Genomic DNA, 20,643 nt, shown 5'->3' on the forward strand with positions numbered 1-20,643 from the left:
ACTTCCATGTATGCAGGACTTCCGTGTATGCAGGACTTCCGTGTATACAGGATTTCCATGAATGTAGGACTTCCATACTTCCGTGTATGCAGGACTTCCGTGTGTGCAGGACTTCCGTGTGTGCAGGACTTCCGTGTGTGCAGGACTTCCGAGTATGCAGGACTTCCGAGTATGCAGGACTTCCGTGTATGCAGGACTTCCGTGTGTGCAGGACTTCCGTGTGTGCAGGATTTCCGTGTATGCAGGATTTCCGTGTATGCAGGATTTCCGTGTATGCAGGATTTCCGTATATGTAGGACTTCCATGTGTGCAGGACTTCCGTGTATGCAGGACTTCCGTGAATGCAGGACTTCCATACTTCCGTGAATGCAGGACTTCCATACTTCCGTGTGTGCAGGACTTCCGTGTATGCAGGACTTCTGTCATCGCCTGTCTTGGTGGGAAGTGCGGAATAATGCATGGTATATATAAATCGTGCCACCTGAGCTTGTGCCGTAAATACTGGGCAATTAATGTATCGCATAACTATATAATGTAGTTGCAAATAGTAATATTCCCATGATGTTTACCCAGGGCACATCAACGGAAAAATACAGACTGTTTCTTTTACTCTTGTTGATTCAGAAAAAGAAGAAATCTATGAGGCATGAGCTACTTTGCTGTTAAAGGGAATACGTCGCCAGGTTTTTGCTTTGTAATCTGAGAACAGCATAATGTGGAGGCTGAGACCCTGATTCCAGCGATGTATCACTTACTGAGCTGCTTGCTGTCATTTTAATACAATCACTGTTTTCTCTGCTGCAGTTCCAGCAGTGCTCAGAATACTGAGCCAAGAATAACCCCGCCCACACCACTGATTGGCAGCATTCTGTGTAGACTGTACAAAAAGCTGCCAATCTGGGGTGAGGGTGGGGTTACACAGAGGAATTGACCAGGAGGCACAAGACAGCTAGTCTTGTTGTGATAATCTCCTGTGGGTAAAACACTGATTTTATAGAAACAACAACACACAGCCTAGTAAGTGACACATCACTGGAATCAAGCTCTTGGCCCCTACATTATGCTGCTCTCGGATTACATAACAAAACCTTCTGACAGGTTCCCTTTAAAGAGAAATAACTTCCCTCCTAAGCCCATGTGGCCCCATTCAACCACGTATTTCTTTCCATGAACATTTAGGATGTTCAATACCTCTTGATATCCAAAGGGGTTGGATTTGTTGCAGATTTCAGTGTGGATTCAGCCCCAAAGTCATTGTTACATTTGTGGTAATCCACATCCCAATTCATATGCAGCAGAAAAAAAATCTACACCATTTTTTTTTTTGCAACCTGTCCTTTTGATTTGAATAGACACTGTGTAATGCTTAATTTCTCCTGAGGAGGTGCTATAGGGAAAGTGAACACTTACTGCCAGGTATTAAACCTGATCACAGTCGATTGATAATGGTCCATGCAGAAGGATGCTTTGTGATCTGCTTATTGTAAGGGAACCCAACCAACACATTGTATAAAACCTCTCTATGGTTTGGTTTCCTATCCTAAATCTTGTGGCAAAGCTCAATAAAGGGTCGATATTGACTTTTAGGATTGGTGCCCCCTATAGATTATACCAGAGGTTCTCTCCTCTTCCTCTCTGAAGAGGCTATTTGCTCAATGTTTCTTGGGAAATTGGGGTTTATGTATTTTGGAGTCGTTGCTTGTGTTTGCCCCTCTGCGTCAAGGACCTTTTATAGTGTTGATTTGACGTTTTAAGGTTTGTTTGGTTTTTATGTCGACTCCTGTTGCGTTTTTTCCCCAAAAAACTGTGTAAAATAAAAATGTCTCATATCTGTGAATAACCTGTAGTTATGTATAAAGGTCTATATATTTGTCCGATGGCATGATGAAATTCACCTTCAGGGCATTTAGTAATTTATGCAAATTTTCATTACGGCAATTTTCAAAACCTGAGAATGGTCGTAGTTGTCGTAACCCAGAGAGAGTGGAGTCCTTACTTTGACTACAGCTTCAGCTGGTGACCTTTTCGTGGCCTTCATGAACTATTAGACGTGATTGAATTGGAAAGGTATTTGCAGTGTAATCGGCAGGACTTGGGGGGCTGAGAACCCAATGTTAATAGCTTGTACATAATGACTCCTGAGTCCTCCAGTGGGCCACTTCGAAAAATCCAGGTCGGGTGTGGTCCGCATTGTTAAGCCTGAGGCTACATGGCGACTTTAGCAGCAACAGAGATTGCGCAGCCAAAGTTCGCTCTGCGGTGCTGCTACATTACCCCACATTATCTCTATACACAGTATGATAGTCCCCCCCAGCCCCTAATACACCGTATGATGGCCTCACCCCTCCTATATATACGATATACTGGCCCTAACAGTCATCTCCACTGCTGAGACCCTCACTGATCAGTAGAACAAGGGGTGCTGTGCCCCAACCCACCCCGACGTATGATGCTGTAGCGTGCATGTGAGACCAACCCTTTATTAATTTCTGTGGGAGTAGAAGTGTGCATGATTGACCTCCACTCACGTTCAACGAAAATACCGGTGATCACGCATGCACACCACTGTCACATTCGCCTGGGTCACATAGGACGCCCATTTGCGTAATCATGGGTGGCCGCCTATTCTGTGGTTTGGTTGTCCATTGGATGTCCTTTTTATCTCATGCTTTTTATCTCATCGGTGCTTGCTATATCCTTCAGTAGTTTCAGTCTAATATACAGGCAAAAAGTTGCAGCATTTTAGCCAGTTTTATAATTATTTCATTTAGTGCATCATAAAAGTTTTTTGATTTCCAGTTTTCTTCCTCCCATTCTTCATTATTCCTCTACCACAGTTACCTCCTTTGATAACTGGTGATTAGTGATGAGCGAGTGTGCTCGTTACTCGAGTTTTCCGAGCATGCTCGCTTGTTCTCCGAGTATTTTGGGCATGCTCGTAGATTATGTTTGTGTCACCGCAGCTGCATGATTTGCGGCTGCTAGACAGCCTGAATGCATGTGGGGATTCCCTAACAAACAGACAACCTGAACACATGCAGGGATTGTCTCACAGCCGCAAATCATGCAGCTGCGGGGACATAATCTACGAGCACGCCCAAAATACTCAGAGAACACCCGAGCATGCTCGGAAAACCCGAATAACGAGCACAGTCGCTCATCGCTGCTTGTGATATAACGCACCCCACAATGTCACCCCGCTGGGGCATTTGCTGTATGTTGCACTCAGCTGTGCACACTTATCTTTTTAGGGTGAAAGAAGAACAAAAACCTCAACTATCACAGTAAGTAGCGCCTCTCCCGGTGCAGTAGGCTTCACTTTTTTATGTTTGTTGTTTTTGTTTTGCTGTGTTTTGCTTCCTGCATACTTTGGTGGTGTTAGGTGACCGTAGTCCTTGGTAGGCTGCATTTAGTATGTCTTGTGCTTCTTGACTGGCTTGTAAGATGGCTACATGCAGCTTTCTTACCCCATCCACATTCGTTGGATGTAGACACCTCTGCCTGCTTGTGGACTAGTTTTCTGTGTGAGACCTGTACTCCTCTTCTCTTGCTGGCTGAGTTTTGAAGCTGCCATTCTTCTCCATCGGCTTCCAGCTTTTCCTTTCCGCTTTTCTGTAGTGATTTGGGGGAGACATTTCGGGCCTGTCGCTTGTTCTCATGGTTATAAAGATGCATTATTTGCTTATTTAAACAGGTGGTTTCCCTTTAGTGGGATCACTGAACTGGTTAATAACGTTCTACTGCCACAACCAAAGCAGCAAAATGAGAAGGAGCCTGAGAAGTAAGTAAGCTGCTTTGCTTAGATTAAGCGCAAACTATGTAGCATTGGTTGCAACAGGATCACATTTAGGAAATGCGCTTAGTCAATACCTGTTTACCCCTACAGAACTGCATTGCTCTTTGCTCCTATTTTCGGTTTACCAGTGCATACAGTGAGCGAGACCCTTGGAAGCACAGCAGGCCTTGTATATAAATGGCTATCATGTTATGCGCAGAATTCAAGGGACACTGTCACCCCCTGGAACGTTTTTTACCTATTAATATGGGCATACAGGTGATAGAATGGTTAAAATAGTCATACCTGTATGCCCATATCTGCAGTCTTGATGTCACCCCATACCACCACCCTCCCATCAGCGTCACAGTGATGTGTATTGCTGTCTCCGGAATCCCGCGCCTGCGCCCTGCATTAGCACGATTATACTTAGTTTTTCCGCACTGATATGGGCATTGGCTTCTTTGTGCTTCTGTGCAGGCACCAGCATGTCACTACTACTGAAGTAGCAGTGACTCGCCTGAGCTTGCGCAGAAGAACAATGAAGCCCATGTCCAATGTCCATAGCAGGGCGGAAAAGGTAAGTATAATGGCGTGATTGCAGCGTGCAGGCGCTGGATTCCGGGGCCAGCAATACACATCACAGGGCCCTTCCTGATTGGAAGGTGGTGGTACACAAACGAAGACCAGAGGCCGAGTTTTCTTCCAGGGACCTGGAACAACTCATTACCATAAACGAATAAAATTCCCATCAAGACCGCAAATATGCTCATACAAGTAGGATTATTTATCCATTCTATCACCTGTATACCCATATTACTAGGTAAAACATCCCAGGGGGTGACAGATTCCCTTTAAGGGCAAGCTAGTCGCTCTGATTTTAACTCTTGATTTTTTACATAGTCAGGAATTTCCTATTTACGTCTTTCATTAGCCCAAATTACAGAGAACAAAAACTGATATATAGGATGTATTTAAAGCAGATTTGTCAGAAATTATGGAATACAAATTACATGCATTACTAAAGCTCTCTTAAAATTGGTGAGGCTGATGTTGTTGCTTGGGAAATCCATTTGCTCTATAATTGTTTTTGAAAGTTTAAATTAAGTCTCTGCCCACCAAGCCTTATTAACACCCCCTCAGTGTCCCTCCTCCCTGCTCCTGAATCTGTCTATCTAGCCTAATTGACAGTTCCTCAGTGTCCTTCCTAACTACTGCTGAATCTCTGTCAACATAGCCTCATTAACATCTCCTCAGTGTCTATCCTCCCTGCTGCTGAATCTGTTGACCTAGCCTCTTTGATAGCTCCTTATTGTCACTCCTCCCCACTGCTGCTGAATCTCCACCTGCCTAGCCTGTTCGACAGCTTCTCAGTGACCCTCTCCTCCCTGCTGCCCAGTCTTTGTCAACCTAGCCTCATTGACATCTCCTCAGTGTCTCTCCTCCCTGCTGCCCAGTCTTTGTCAACTTAGCCTCATTGACATCTCCTCAGTGTCTCTCCTCCCTGCTGCTGAATCTTTACCCACCTAGCCTAACTGACAGCTCCTCAGTATCCCTGCTCCTTGCTGCTGAATCTCTATCAACCTAATTCATTGACAGCACCTCAGTGTCCCTCCTCCCTGTTGCGGAGTCTGTGCTCATCTAGCCTAATTGATGGCTCCTCAGTGTCTCTCCTCCCTGCTGCTATTGAATCCCGCCCCCCCCAACCTGTTTAACAGCTTCTCAGTGTCACACCTCCCTGTTGCTGAGTCTGTGCTCATCTAGCCTAACTGATAGCTCCTCAGTGTCCCTCCTCCTTGCTGCTGAATCTCTATCAACCTAGTTCATTGACAGCACCTCAGTGTCCCTCCTCCCTGTTGCTGAGTCTCTGCCCATCTAGCCTAATTGACGGCTCCTCAGTGTCCCTTCTCCCTGCTGCTATTGATTCCTGACCCCCCCAACCTGATTAACAGCTTCTCAGTGTCCCTCCTCCCTGTTGCTGAGTCTGTGCTCATCTAGCCTAAAGGCCCCTTCACATTAAGCGACGCTGCAGCGATACCGACAACGATCCGGATCGCTGCAGCGTCGCTGTTTGGTCGCTGGAGAGCTGTCACACAGACCGCGCTTCAGCGACCAACGATGCCGGTAACCAGGGTAAACATCGGGTAACTAAGCGCAGGGCCGTGCTTAGTAACCCGATGTTTACCCTGGTTACCATGCTAAAAGTGAAAAAAACAAACACTAGATACTTACCTACAGCCGTCTGTCCTCCAGCGCTGCGCTCTGCTTCTCTGTACTCCTCCTGTACTGGCTGTGAGCCGGAAAGCAGAGCGGTGACGTCACCGCTCTGCTTTCCGGCTCACAGCCAGTACAGGAGGAGTGCAGAGCACAGCGCTGGAGGACAGACGGCTGTAGGTAAGTATCTAGTGTTTGTTTTTTTTTACTTTTAGCATGGTAACCAGGGTAAACATCGGGTTACTAAGCGCGGCCCTGCGCTTAGTTACCCGATGTTTACCCTGGTTACCAGTGAAGACATCGCTGGATCGGTGTCACACACACCGATCCAGCGATGTCTCCAGGGAGTCCAGCGACGAAATAAAGTTCTGGACTTTATTCAGCGACCAACGATCTCCCAGCAGGGGCCTGATCGTTGGTCGCTGTCACACATAACGATTTCATTAACGATATCGTTGCTACGTCACAAATAGCAACGATATCGTTAACAATATCGTTATGTGTGAAGGTACCTTAACTGATAGCTCCTCAGTGTCCCTCCTCCTTGCTGCTGAATCTCTATCAACCTAGTTCATTGACAGCACCTTAGTGTCCCTCCTCCCTGTTGCCGAGTCTGTGCTCATCTAGCCTAACTGATAGCTCCTCAGTGTCCCTCCTCCTTGCTGCTGAATCTCTATCAACCTAGTCTCATTGACAGCACCTTAGTGTCCCTCCTCCCTGTTGCCGAGTCTGTGCTCATCTAGCCTAACTGATAGCTCCTCAGTGTCCCTCCTCCTTGCTGCTGAATCTCTATCAACCTAGTCTCATTGACAGCACCTTAGTGTCCCTCCTCCCTGTTGCCGAGTCTGTACTCATCTAGCCTAACTGATAGCTCCTCAGTGTCCCTCCTCCTTGCTGCTGAATCTCTATCAACCTAGTCTCATTGACAGCACCTGAAGACACAAAAGAGAATAGTAAAACCAAAAACACTCAGTTTGAAAAAATGTTGCAGTAATCCGCAAGTGCTAGTAAAAGATGTAAAAAACAGGGTATTTGGTTGATACGTTTTTTGCAAAAAATGTATACTAAGCTGCTCTACCAATCTTCACGGTATACCCTTCTCAGAGCAGTCCTAACTAATGTATGCAATCCCTATCTGATGTATTTAAAAACCTGATCATCTGTATATAACCTGTGTGAACAGGGTTCAGAGAGGAAAAATCCATGTGTGCATACAGGGTAGAACAGCTTTTGTGCAGATAGCCCAAGAGGAGTAACATAGTAACATAGTAACATAGTTAGTAAGGCCGAAAAAAGACATTTGTCCATCCAGTTCAGCCTATATTCCATTATAATAAATACCCAGATCTACGTCCTTCTACAGAACCTAATAATTGTATGATACAATATTGTTCTGCTCCAGGAAGACATCCAGGCCTCTCTTGAACCCCTCGACTGAGTTCGCCATCACCACCTCCTCAGGCAAGCAATTCCAGATTCTCACTGCCCTAACAGTAAAGAATCCTCTTCTATGTTGGTGGAAAAACCTTCTCTCCTCCAGACGCAAAGAATGCCCCCTTGTGCCCGTCACCTTCCTTGGTATAAACAGATCCTCAGCGAGATATTTGTATTGTCCCCTTATATACTTATACATGGTTATTAGATCGCCCCTCAGTCGTCTTTTTTCTAGACTAAATAATCCTAATTTCGCTAATCTATCTGGGTATTGTAGTTCTCCCATCCCCTTTATTAATTTTGTTGCCCTCCTTTGTACTCTCTCTAGTTCCATTATATCCTTCCTGAGCACCGGTGCCCAAAACTGGACACAGTACTCCATGTGCGGTCTAACTAGGGATTTGTACAGAGGCAGTATAATGCTCTCATCATGTGTATCCAGACCTCTTTTAATGCACCCCATGATCCTGTTTGCCTTGGCAGCTGCTGCCTGGCACTGGCTGCTCCAGGTAAGTTTATCATTAACTAGGATCCCCAAGTCCTTCTCCCTGTCAGATTTACCCAGTGGTTTCCCGTTCAGTGTGTAATGGTGATATTGATTCCCTCTTCCCATGTGTATAACCTTACATTTATCATTGTTAAACCTCATCTGCCACCTTTCAGCCCAAGTTTCCAACTTATCCAGATCCATCTGTAGCAGAATACTATCTTCTCTTGTATTAACTGCTTTACATAGTTTTGTATCATCTGCAAATATCGATATTTTACTGTGTAAACCTTCTACCAGATCATTAATGAATATGTTGAAGAGAACAGGTCCCAATACTGACCCCTGCGGTACCCCACTGGTCACAGCGACCCAGTTAGAGACTATACCATTTATAACCACCCTCTGCTTTCTATCACTAAGCCAGTTACTAACCCATTTACACACATTTTCCCCCAGACCAAGCATTCTCATTTTGTGTACCAACCTCTTGTGCGGCACGGTATCAAACGCTTTGGAAAAATCGAGATATACCACGTCCAATGACTCACCGTGGTCCAGTCTATAGCTTACCTCTTCATAAAAACTGATTAGATTGGTTTGACAGGAGCGATTTCTCATAAACCCATGCTGATATGGAGTTAAACAGTTATTCTCATTGAGATAATCCAGAATAACATCCCTCAGAAACCCTTCAAATATTTTACCAACAATAGAGGTTAGACTTACTGGCCTATAATTTCCAGGTTCACTTTTAGAGCCCTTTTTGAATATTGGCACCACATTTGCTATGCGCCAGTCCTGCGGAACAGACCCTGTCGCTATAGAGTCACTAAAAATAAGAAATAATGGTTTATCTATTACATTACTTAGTTCTCTTAGTACTCGTGGGTGTATGCCATCCGGACCCGGAGATTTATCTATTTTAATCTTATTTAGCCGGTTTCGCACCTCTTCTTGGGTTAGATTGGTGACCCTTAATATAGGGTTTTCATTGTTTCTTGGGATTTCACCTAGCATTTCATTTTCCACCGTGAATACCGTGGAGAAGAAGGTGTTTAATATGTTAGCTTTTTCCTCGTCATCTACAACCATTCTTTCCTCACTATTTTTTAAGGGGCCTACATTTTCAGTTTTTATTCTTTTACTATTGATATAGTTGAAGAACAGTTTGGGATTAGTTTTACTCTCCTTAGCAATGTGCTTCTCTGTTTCCTTTTTGGCAGCTTTAATTAGTTTTTTAGATAAAGTATTTTTCTCCCTATAGTTTTTTAGAGCTTCAATGGTGCCATCCTGCTTTAGTAGTGCAAATGCTTTCTTTTTACTGTTAATTGCCTGTCTTACTTCTTTGTTTAGCCACATTGGGTTTTTCCTATTTCTAGTCCTTTTATTCCCACAAGGTATAAACCGCTTACACTGCCTATTTAGGATGTTCTTAAACATTTCCCATTTATTATCTGTATTCTCATTTCTGAGGATATTGTCCCAGTCTACCAGATTAAGGGCATCTCTAAGCTGTTCAAACTTTGCCTTCCTAAAGTTCAATGTTTTTGTGACTCCCTGACAAGTCCCCCTAGTGAAAGACAGGTGAAACTGCACAATATTGTGGTCGCTATTTCCTAAATGCCCAACCACCTGCAGATTTGTTATTCTGTCAGGTCTATTAGATAGTATTAGGTCTAAAAGTGCTGCTCCTCTGGTTGGATTCTGCACCAATTGTGAAAGATAATTTTTCTTGGTTATTAGCAGAAACCTGTTGCCTTTATGGGTTTCACAGGTTTCTGTTTCCCAGTTAATATCCGGGTAGTTAAAGTCCCCCATAACCAGGACCTCATTATGGGTTACAGCTTCATCTATCTGCTTTAGAAGTAGACTTTCCATGCTTTCTGTTATATTTGGGGGTTTGTAACAGACCCCAATGAGAATTTTGTTACCATTTTTCCCTCCATGAATTTCAACCCATATGGACTCGACATCCTCATTCCCTTCGCTAATATCCTCCCTTAAAGTGGACTTTAGACAAGACTTTACATAGAGACAAACCCCTCCTCCTCTCCGATTTTTACGATCCTTTCTAAACAGACTGTAACCCTGTAAGTTAACTGCCCAGTCATAGCTTTCATCTAACCATGTCTCGGTTATTCCCACTATGTCAAAGTTACCTGTAGATATTTCTGCTTCTAGTTCTTCCATCTTGTTTGTCAGGCTTCTGGCGTTTGCGAGCATGCAGTTTAGAGGATTTTGTTTTGTTCCAATCTCCTCGCTGTGGATTGTTTTAGAAATGTTCTTACCTCCCTTCTGAGTATGTTTTCCTGGGTCGTCTTTGTTCGAGTCTAATGTTTTTCTTCCCGTCCCCTCTTCTTCTAGTTTAACGCCCTCCTGATGAGTGTAGCGAGTCTTCTGGCGAATGTGTGTTTCCCAGGTTTGTTGAGGTGTAGTCCGTCTCTGGCGAGGAGTCCATCATACCAGTAATTCACACCGTGGTCCAGGAATCCAAATCCTTGTTGTCTGCACCATCGTCTTAGCCAGTTGTTTGCATCAAGGATCCTGTTCCATCTCCTGGTGCCATGCCCGTCTACTGGAAGGATAGAAGAAAAAACTACCTGTGCATCCAGTTCCTTTACTTTCTTCCCCAACTCTTCAAAGTCCTTGCAGATTGTCGGTAGGTCCTTCCTTGCCGTGTCATTGGTGCCAACATGTATCAGAAGAAATGGGTGGACGTCCTTGGAGCTGAAGAGCTTTGGTATCCTATCGGTCACATCCTTGATCATCGCACCTGGAAGGCAGCATACTTCTCTTGCAGTTATGTCCGGTCTGCAGATGGCTGCTTCGGTGCCTCTCAGTAGTGAGTCTCCCACCACCACCACTCTTCGTTGCTTCTTGGCTGTACTTTTTGCTGTCACTTGTTGCTGTGTGCCCTTTTCTTTTTTGCTTGCTGGTATTGCTTCATTCTTAGGTGTGCCATCTTCATCCTCTACAAAGATTTGATATCGGTTCTTCAGTTGTGTGGTTGGTGATTTCTCCATGGTCTTCTTGCTTCTTTTGGTCACATGCTTCCACTCATCTGCTTTTGGAGGTTCTCTGACACTTTTTGCACCTTCTGTGACCAGTAGAGATGCTTCTGTTCTGTCTAGAAAGTCTTCATTCTCTTTGATGAGTTTCAAAGTTGCTATTCTTTCTTCCAGACCCCGCACCTTTTCTTCTAAAAGGGCCACTAGTCTACACTTCTGACAGGTGAAATTGGATTCTTCTTCTGGTCGATCTGTGAACATGTAGCACATGCTGCAGCTCACCATGTAGGTTGTCACATCTGCCATGTTGCTCCTAGATCCTGCTGACTTGCTGTGTGTTTTCCTTCTTGTGTAATCTACTCAGCCAAGCTCTCTTGCAATAATGTCCTACAGGCAAAAATTCCCGGCTGTACCCAACGATCTTCTAGCTTAGGGAGACTTCGCTTCTCCCAGAAGGCACCTGGAATATGCAAATTAGCCTCCTGAAGCTTGAATCCCTGGTTTGAATCCCTGGGAGTGGTGGAACTCCCCAGTCTTGTAGACACAAGAGAACAATCATGGAAACAGGAACACATGGGCTACTTGCACAGTGAACAAGTCTGTATGATCATGTTCACACACCACCAAGAAACCTGAAGACACAAAAGAGAATAGTAAAACCAAAAACACTCAGTTTGAAAAAATGTTGCAGTAATCCGTGAAGGGTATACCGTGAAGATTGGTAGAGCAGCTTAGTATACATTTTTTGCAAAAAACGTATCAACCAAATACCCTGTTTTTTACATCTTTTACTAGCACTTGCGGATTACTGCAACATTTTTTCAAACTGAGTGTTTTTGGTTTTACTATTCTCTTTTGTGTCTTCAGGTTTCTTGGTGGTGTGTGAACATGATCATACAGACTTGTTCACTGTGCAAGTAGCCCATGTGTTCCTGTTTCCATCATTGACAGCACCTTAGTGTCCCTCCTCCCTGTTGCTGAGTCTCTGCCCATCCAGCCTAATTGACAGCTCCTCAGTGTCTCTCCTCTCTGTTGCTATTGATTACCGACCGCCCCAACCTGATTAACAGCTTCTCAGTGTCCCTCTTCCCTGCTGCTGAAGAGATCTCACACTGCTCAGTATAAGTTGCAGCTGTCAGTCAGGTTTGGTAGGCGAAGAATCAATACATTGGACTCCTAAAGTGCTCACTGTAATATTGATTCAATACATAGATTATGCAGCCATTCTGACATGGATTTTCAAAGTAAATACACCAGTCTCACCAGATTTTAGAGATCAATTTAATAATGTATGCAGTTTGTATTGTGAAACCTTGTTACACACCCAGCTAAAAAAAAAAAAAAATTTGAAGTTAAATCTGTTGAAATTAATAAGTTTTGCAACTCATTAACATGGTGTACATCCCATTGATGGAAGCTTCGGTAGGGGGTTGTGGCAGCTTTTTTTTCAAAAATACTTGTCCGATGTTGGACACAGAGCTGTGTGACCAGAGCTTCGTGTGAAGTGATTTGGCGAACTACTCAATTTAGTAGATACGACAGCCCCTGCCCCTGTCATGTACAGGAAAGGGGCTGGAGGACGGCTCCTGTCACTCACTGATTCACTCACACGTCTTGATAAAGGAATTGGTGTCATGCATTGGACACCATAAAGGCACAGATGATTGGCCTCGGGGAGACCAAAACATCCAACACCGCGGAGACACCATCACGTGTTTCTCAACGCAGTGATTCCAGAACACTGCCCCCATCCCTTATGGGAAATATGCAGATGCAAGTAAAGAAGCTGCGGAGACACCATCACGTGTTTCTCGACGCGAGCAGTGAATAGCCAGGCCTTTCCCCGGGAAGGAACAACCACGAAACAGCTGTCTGTGGATGGATACCATGCTTGGCATAGGTGGCTTTCCTTCATAGGATGCTGCCCTTCCCGTGGTTGTTCCTTCCCGGGGAAAGGCCTGGCTATTCACTGCTTGCGTCGAGAAACACGTGATGGTGTCTCCGCAGCTTCTTTACTTGCATATGCATTGGACACCGTCCTGAAGAAGACCTCCTGGGACATGAACTGGAGCTTATAGCTGATATTTGGAATACTTTTCAGATGTGAAGTAGATTTTATGGTTCCATAAGTTCCTAATTCATGGAGATCGAACTGTATTTTTTTTTTTTACCTGGAAGCTTAATTAATCAGGATGAGAAAAAGGGGTTGTATTTTCCAGAACCTCCTCTCTCCACTCTTCGTCCTTGAGCTGTTTTTGCTGCTGCTGCCACCTACTCCTATTCGTATGAAAGGCATTGAGTTGCAATACTAGGTTTAGTCCAAAATGGCTAATTAGATACATTTATCTATTCAAAATATGCATGTGAATGTACATTTTGTACTTATCCAGTGCAGGAGTATAGAAGGTATCGTACCATTGCAGTTAGGTAAATTTTTATGGAGACCATGTTGGCTGTCATCCAATTTTCTAGAAAATAGACCTAGACAGGGGCGGACATCTCATTGGGGCAACCGGTGCAGCAGCCCAGGGGCTCAAGAGTTAAGGGGGGCCCATTTATACCTCCAAAGCAGGTGCAACTTTGCATTTTTAGGAGCTCTTGGTCTGTAAAAGGTCCCATAAATTGTTCTTGCACTGGGGCCCTTTTCTGTCTGTGCCGACCAGAGGACATAGGCTTCCTTCACGTAGAGTTTTTATGTAGCATTTTTTTCTGAGTATTTCCAGTGCATTTTCCCGACTTACGGTATAGAGGAGCCTATAGGAAAACTTTTGGGAAAAAAAAAAAAAGCCGAAACAAATCTAGAGCTTGCTGACTTTTGCAAAAAAAAAGAAAAATTAAATCCCTCCCAAAGCGTGATTCCCTCCCCCTTCCACACACATAAAATGCGCTGTTTTATGTTTATTATAAATCTGGCCATAAGTTTTTGGAGAGTCAAAAAAACCCCACAGAAATAAAGCTGTGTATAAAATCATCTTCAGGTCTGATTTTCATGTACTCGTGCTGTCCGAGTTATTCTATGGGGCCATTCACCTGTCTGTCGGGTAAACCATGTCCGATTTTGATCCAAGGGCCCATTAAAAAAAAAATCAGACTGCACTCGATGACAATTTCACGGACAATTTCAAAATGGAGAAGGCGGAGAAACTTTTTACATTTCTCACGTGGGAGAAAAGGGATGACACTCAGACCACACTCTGATCAAACTCTGATCAGAATAATCGGTTCATTTTTCTTGTACGTGGAAAAATTGCATGTGTGAATGGGGCCTTAGAGAAGTTTTTTTTTGAAAATAGAATGTCCTCGCTGTGTAAAAGATAAAGGGTTTTTCTCAACATTCTAACTAGCTAATATTTCAGAGTGCTTGTAAAACCAAGGAACTTTGTAATAGACTTCTTATTAGAAAACCTCTCCATTCTCAAGAAAGAAGGGATTTTTAATCTTATTATGTACCGCTCGTTGGCTAGGTTACCGGCCACCACAGCAATCTATCACAGATGACAGGTTTCCTTTGCGAGAAGCTCAGCACTTACAAGCTCTTTGCTACAGAGCTAACAAGTGCTGCTCTGAAGCTGGCCAGAATGCTGGATCCGGTCACATTCAGTGCAACTGATGCTGTACTGGCAAAGGTGCCTCATATAGCAGCACCGCGGAGCACACAGTTTGGATCAGGGACTCAGTTATGCCACTGGTCTTATCTGTCAATCATCAGGCGAGCAATAGCCCAGCAATCAGGAAGCCGGGAGGAAAAGGAGCAATGTGCTCCTGAAGCACTGAGTTTTAATTTTCTAATTTATTTTCTGCTATTTCTCTGTTTTTAAGATCACCGCTTTCTTTCATTAAAAGAGAGAATTCGCTCCCTGCATAGGTTTTGGCAAAAAAAAAAAAAAAGTGAATCTATTATAGTGGTGAAAGATTGGATTTGATGGATCTATGTCTTCTTTCAACTTATGTAACCATGTAATGAAAAGTTATGCTACAGTTTTCCACTAAATTTTCAACTTCAGGTGCAGGATGTTTTTACAAGGTTTTGTACTGTCCCGGGTTTCGGCACCAATGTGATCATCACATGACGTGGAAAGCCTACTGGAAAATTGTATCACCATTCATTCCGTAATGGATAAACTTTTTTGACACTTTAGGAAGCCACTTTAACTCAGAAATGGCTATGAAAGCTAATCAACAACTTCAGAACTTATTTTTACTAGCAATGGTTCTATTTAGCTGTGAGAGCTGGATAATGGACCGCGTTCGATATCAGACCTAGGGTTCAGTTGACAACTTTACCTCCAATGACTCTCATGGATAAAGATCTCTGTGCTTGACCCATCTACTTCTATAAACTTGGTTCTGTAGGGAACCACAGACATGTGGTGGGACCTGCGCCCATCTGAAAATGATGGCATATCCTGCAGATGTAGGAGGAATATTCCATCAATACCGCTCCTATTTTTGAACCAATCTCTGGAAAAATATCCAGGATCCATGTTAGGGAATACGGACGCGTGGCCGATTTGTTGCTGAAATTTCACTTCCATTAAACAAAATTGTGGATGCTTTAGTGGCAAGCAAATGGGAAATCTACAACCAAATTTTTCAGCTTCTGATGCAGATTTTTCTGCAGATTTGCAACTAAAAAAAACAACAACTCCATACTGTCCTCCCCTGGTAATGCTAGCCAAGATCTCTGCTGGTCTCTGTGATTGACCGCAGCAGAACCTGGTGGAGGACCAGACGCTGGAACCATGTAAATGCCAGGGTGCACGTCATAAGGTATTTTAAACTTTTTAATGAAATTGAAACGTTGAAAAAAAAAAAACAGTTTTGGTTTCAGGTTTTTCTGCAAATCTGCAGTTAATCTGCAACAAAATAGGGGAAAAAATATTTTTGGGTGTTTTTTTTGCAGCTTTTGACTTCCCTATTACCGTAATTCAATTGAGAAAATTTGCAATGCTGTAGACTTAACATTAGTTGGGTAAAAGCTCATCCACTTTGCGTAATATGCTGCAGATTTTGTAACCCCCAATTTTTTTGGGGCAGGAAATCCTCCCCATCTAAATATGCCTTGACTTTTTCTAGAGAATTTCTACTTATGCAATTTCCATAGAAGTCAGCTCTGGAATTACTATGTATGCTGTACCGACGATATTCCACAAAGCTCCCCTTCCTTAGAATTCCAGCTACGGAAGACTAATTAGAGAGCGGCATTGTACGAGGTGTGATGGCGTTCCATCGAAGTCTGTTCCAGACATGTATATAAATATACTCCACATTTTCAACCTCTTAATACCTTCCAGCAGCTCAGCAGGGAACGTCTACAGAAGTGTGCTCAATCATGGGTCTATTTAAAGAAGTGGACGAGAGGCGTTCCCACTCAGGCTCCTTATTGTCATTCATAAAAAGGTTTCTGCATCTGTTAGTGGCGGTATTATAAGGGCCGCGTACTATATAACAAAGAATCCGCCATCTGTTCGGCAGCTTCAGTCCTAAATCTTTGGTCAGGTGACTGTCTGCAGATGACAGTAAGGGGACACGGACCACTCGTTTGTTACTGCCAGCTTCCCATTATCCATAGATGTCCTTGTATGACAAGGTGAATGGGTTACGCCCCAGTGCAAAATGTGAAGCATAACCCCCAATAATCATTTATTTGGGTTATTTTGAACGCCTGACCTTGGATCTATCAACTATGTAAATATTGATGGTCTCTTGTTTATGGCGTCATTCACACAAACTGGGCGATTGTTAATGAAATCGTTCTGTCCCCATATGGCATTTACATTGTCAGCAGCACATCCCTTGTACACATGGGGCAATGAGCTTCTGTCAATGATGATTTAATGGTCTAGTTAGCCAAAGACAACATTTTTTATTGCATACCCTTTAAGGTATCATCAGAGGAAAAATGTGCACTTACTAGGTGGGCTAAGAAATTAACAATCAGGAGCTGCCATGGGGTCACCAACAGCCCCTTTAAATGACACAGTGACATACTAAGGGGCAAATGTTAGGCGTAAGTCAGTATCGCAGGTACCACTTCATGATCTGAGTGCTGACAGGGTGTGGGTGTTTGGACCCGAGCTCAGCATAGGCGTAAATGAGGCTGATGAGTTGGGGTCAGGAGTCCTGCACCCGGTCTCGACACTGAGGTCTTTACTGTCACCATGATGATAAGCATGATCTTATATCAAGCGATCGATGTAAGAAGATGACATTGGAGAAGTCTGTGATCTTAAATAGTATTGAGCTAGCGTGCTCGGAACTCGAGTGCGCGTCGGGGTACTGGGGCACGCATTGAGTATCGTGAATGCTCAGGCGCTATGCTGGATCCCTGCCCTGCATGTTATGCGGCTGTTAGAGAGGGAATAAACAAGCAGTGATTTCCTGTGTACTCGATGCGTACCTGAACACCTCGGCGAGCACACTCGCTCTAATCTTAAACCAAAACTAATTTTTAAAAATGTCAGGGCTTTATTTTACAGTAGATCCCCTTTGATACAGCTCAGAGGATTCTGTTATTGGAACTTTTGTTTGGAATCTTAAATAGTAGAAATCTTGGAGCGATGACAAAAAGGTTTTATTTATGGAGCCTTTAATTCTGGGAGTCAGTGATGGCCTGAGATCACAGACTGAATAATGTAATTTTCTAAGCTTTTGTGCAGATGACTGTATTTTTGGTCCAAATGCGATCTGACAAAACTTCAGATCGCATTCGGACCAATATTTTTCCATGGGGCCGTGCACGTCAGATTTTTTTCTTCATTCCAAGCCGTTCCAAGGAAAGAATCTTCGAATGCTGACGTTTGATCTAATATTCAGATCGCACTTGGCTATGCAAGTTAATGCATTTATAGAAGCCAGCAGACTGCACTCGGATGACATCTGAGTGTAGTCCGAATTCCAAAGACAGAATGAAGGAGACTCTCCATCTTCTCCCCATCCAAGACAAGCAGATCACACTTTGATCACACTCTAATCAAAGTTTTATTTGCTTAATCGACCCAATTCTCTCGGATGAAAGATGGAAGAATACACAGTATTCTGCCTCTGCCCTTACATGTGTTGATGAGATATCAGTAGAACATTTACCTTTTTAAACCCAATATCTGCTGTTTATTATCCACAAGGTGAAATGTTCTACCTCCAGTATGCCGAGGCTTATATATGCAGTGGGGAAAATAAGTATTTGATACGCTGCTGATTTCATTTTTATCATAGGTACACTTCACCTGTGAGAGACAGAATCTAAGAATAAAATCCATGAAATCACATCTGATACTTATTTTCCTCACTGTATATGTGTGTGCATATATACAGTATATAATGTATAGGACATGTATGCATTATAGTCTGTGGGGCTGTTCACACGTCTGTGTCCACAAAAGAAACCATCAAAAACACAGACCTTTATTTTTGATCGGAGTCACAGATCAAACTCTCCTGTTCAAGTCAGTGGGACTTAGGGGAAAAAATGTCATCCGAGTGCTATCTGTAAAGGGTAGAAGAAATACGATCAGCATGGTATCTTTTATTCTCAGTCCTATTTTTTTATTTTTTTTTTGTATATGATAATAAAAGATGCCACCCTGATGGTATTAGACATGTGATTGAGTCGCGATAGTATTTAGTAACCCAACCAAATATTGTGTTCAGTGTAAAGAGCTGTTGTGAATTTTGTGGCAGAGCTCCCTCCTGTGGTCACAAGTGGTACTTCGGCTGATTCTCTCTGTGAGCTTCCGTTGGTGGAGGAAAGTGGTACTGAGGCTTCTGAGTTTCCTTCCTCAGGTGATGTGGTGAAGTCGTTAGGTGCTGCTCTATTTAACTCCACCTAGTGCTTTGATCCTGGCCTCCAGTCAATGTTCTAGTATTGGACCTGTTTCCTCCTGGATCGTTCCTGTGGCCTGCTGCTCTGCAAAGCTAAGTTCTGCTTTGCTATTTTGTTTGCTGTTTTTTTCTGTCCAGCTTGTCTATTTGTTTTTTTCTGCTTGCTGGAAGCTCTGGGACGCAGAGGGTGTACCTCCATGCCGTTAGTTCGGTACGGAGGGTCTTTTTGCCCCCTTTGCGTGGTTTTTGTAGGGTTTTGTGTTGACCGCAAAGTACCTTTCCTATCCTCGCTCTGTTCAGAAAGTCGGGCCTCACTTTGCTAAATCTATTTCATCTCTACGTTTGTCTTTTCATCTTAACTCACAGTCATTATATGTGGGGGCTGCCTTTTCTTTTGGGGTATTTCTCTGAGGCAAGGTAGGCTTATTTTCTCTCTTCAGGCTGGCTAGTTTCTCAGGCTGTGCCGAGTTGCATAGGGAGCGTTAGGCGCAATCCACGGCTGCCTCTAGTGTGGTTGGAGAGGATTAGGGATTGCGGTCAGCAGAGTTCCCACGTCTCAGAGCTCGTTCTATGTTTTTGGGTTATTGTCAAGTCACTGTATGTGCTCTGACCTCTATGTCCATTGTGGTACTGAATTACCTTATCATAACAAAGAGCCTAATACCGCAGCAAAGAAGGCTATAAATATTGGGGAGTGAATGGTAATTTAGACTAGAAATTGATGCAAGATCTGAAGCGTTTACTCAATCCTAAGGTTCATGAGACGCAAAATTAACTGCAGCCACAAAAATAAAAAAAATTGTGATTTTTACAAAGTCTAATATCAAGACTCCATCTACAAAGATCTATACCTCCATAATGACTGGGAACGCGCCGGAGAGCACGCAATAAAGTAAAATGCTATTGAATGTAATTAATAATTTAATAAGTCAACATATACATAAATGTCAACAGAAAGCAATTCCTTGGAGACATCGCAAAAGGGTGATTGATGTGAGGTCCGTGCCTTCGATTCCGGATATGGAATGTTACGTAGGATTACTCCGGTGGTTATATTTGGAAGAACCGTCCGCTACTCCACTACAGAGCCGCATGTATCGGCACACGGAGTCCTTACGGCGTTATTTGGGCTCCGTGCCCTGGCACCGCCATTTGAATCATGCCAACTTAAAAGGGTTGTACCAAGATCCAATATCCACCACATCGTGTAGATGATCGGTTACTGATTATGTGGGTACGAGTCCTGGGACCACCATCTGTCGTGAGATCAGGGGTGAAGTGTAGCAATGCTGCGTGCACACTGTCGCTTCTGTCGAGTACAGCACTCGGCGACTTTGAATGGAGCGGTAGTGCAGGTTCTCGGCCACCGCTTTGGACTCCTGTTCTTTCGATCCCTCTAGGTCTCAGTGTGTTGATCCCCTGTGTTCGGCAAGTCATCTCCTATCCTGCGGATAGGTGAAAGCTTGTTATTGTGGAACAGCTCCTTTTAAATCTCAGTTCTGCTTTCTTTCGCACTGCCATGTGCATGATGCCTTATGCAAACATCGGTTTTGTAGTTCTCCAATTATTTATTTTTGGAAAATTCAGATTGATAACACGCTATGAAATAGGTAATGGCATGAGATGTCATCTGCTATTCTGTTTTAGCCCTTTTCTAATGGTAGCACAGTGCCAAGCTAACTTTAAAGAAGATCTCACATCAAAGTTTTTATCCTCTTAATATATTACACACCATTTTATGTAGAACTCTGTACTTACAATTGCTCATGTTGCATTTTTATCCAGTTAATTATTCCCTGCTTCATTAGGTCAATGACATCACGTGATTAAAAATGGACTAGTTGGATCCTTCAAAACTATGTAGAAACAGGATGTCAATTTTCTTTGCGCAACTCATGAGT

General features: G+C 43.4%; 1 protein-coding gene across 9 annotated transcripts in view; it reads left to right on the forward strand.

Annotated features, from left to right (window-relative positions):
* The window catches only part of RIMS2 (regulating synaptic membrane exocytosis 2), a 736,866-nt gene that overhangs the window by 69,443 nt on the left and 646,780 nt on the right, over window positions 1-20,643 (forward strand). For 5 of the 9 annotated variants that reach the window (XM_069731752.1, XM_069731753.1, XM_069731750.1 and 2 more), the window contains exons 2-3: window positions 3,252-3,284; window positions 3,695-3,781. The exons of the other annotated variants lie outside the window; for them this stretch is intronic. In XM_069731752.1, coding sequence (XP_069587853.1) covers window positions 3,252-3,284; window positions 3,695-3,781 — 120 coding nt within the window. The remainder of the gene's footprint in view (window positions 1-3,251; window positions 3,285-3,694; window positions 3,782-20,643) is intronic. 9 annotated transcript variants of the gene reach the window in all.

This window comes from Ranitomeya imitator, chromosome 6 (genome assembly GCF_032444005.1).
Source record: "Ranitomeya imitator isolate aRanImi1 chromosome 6, aRanImi1.pri, whole genome shotgun sequence".
NCBI lineage: Eukaryota > Metazoa > Chordata > Amphibia > Anura > Dendrobatidae > Ranitomeya > Ranitomeya imitator.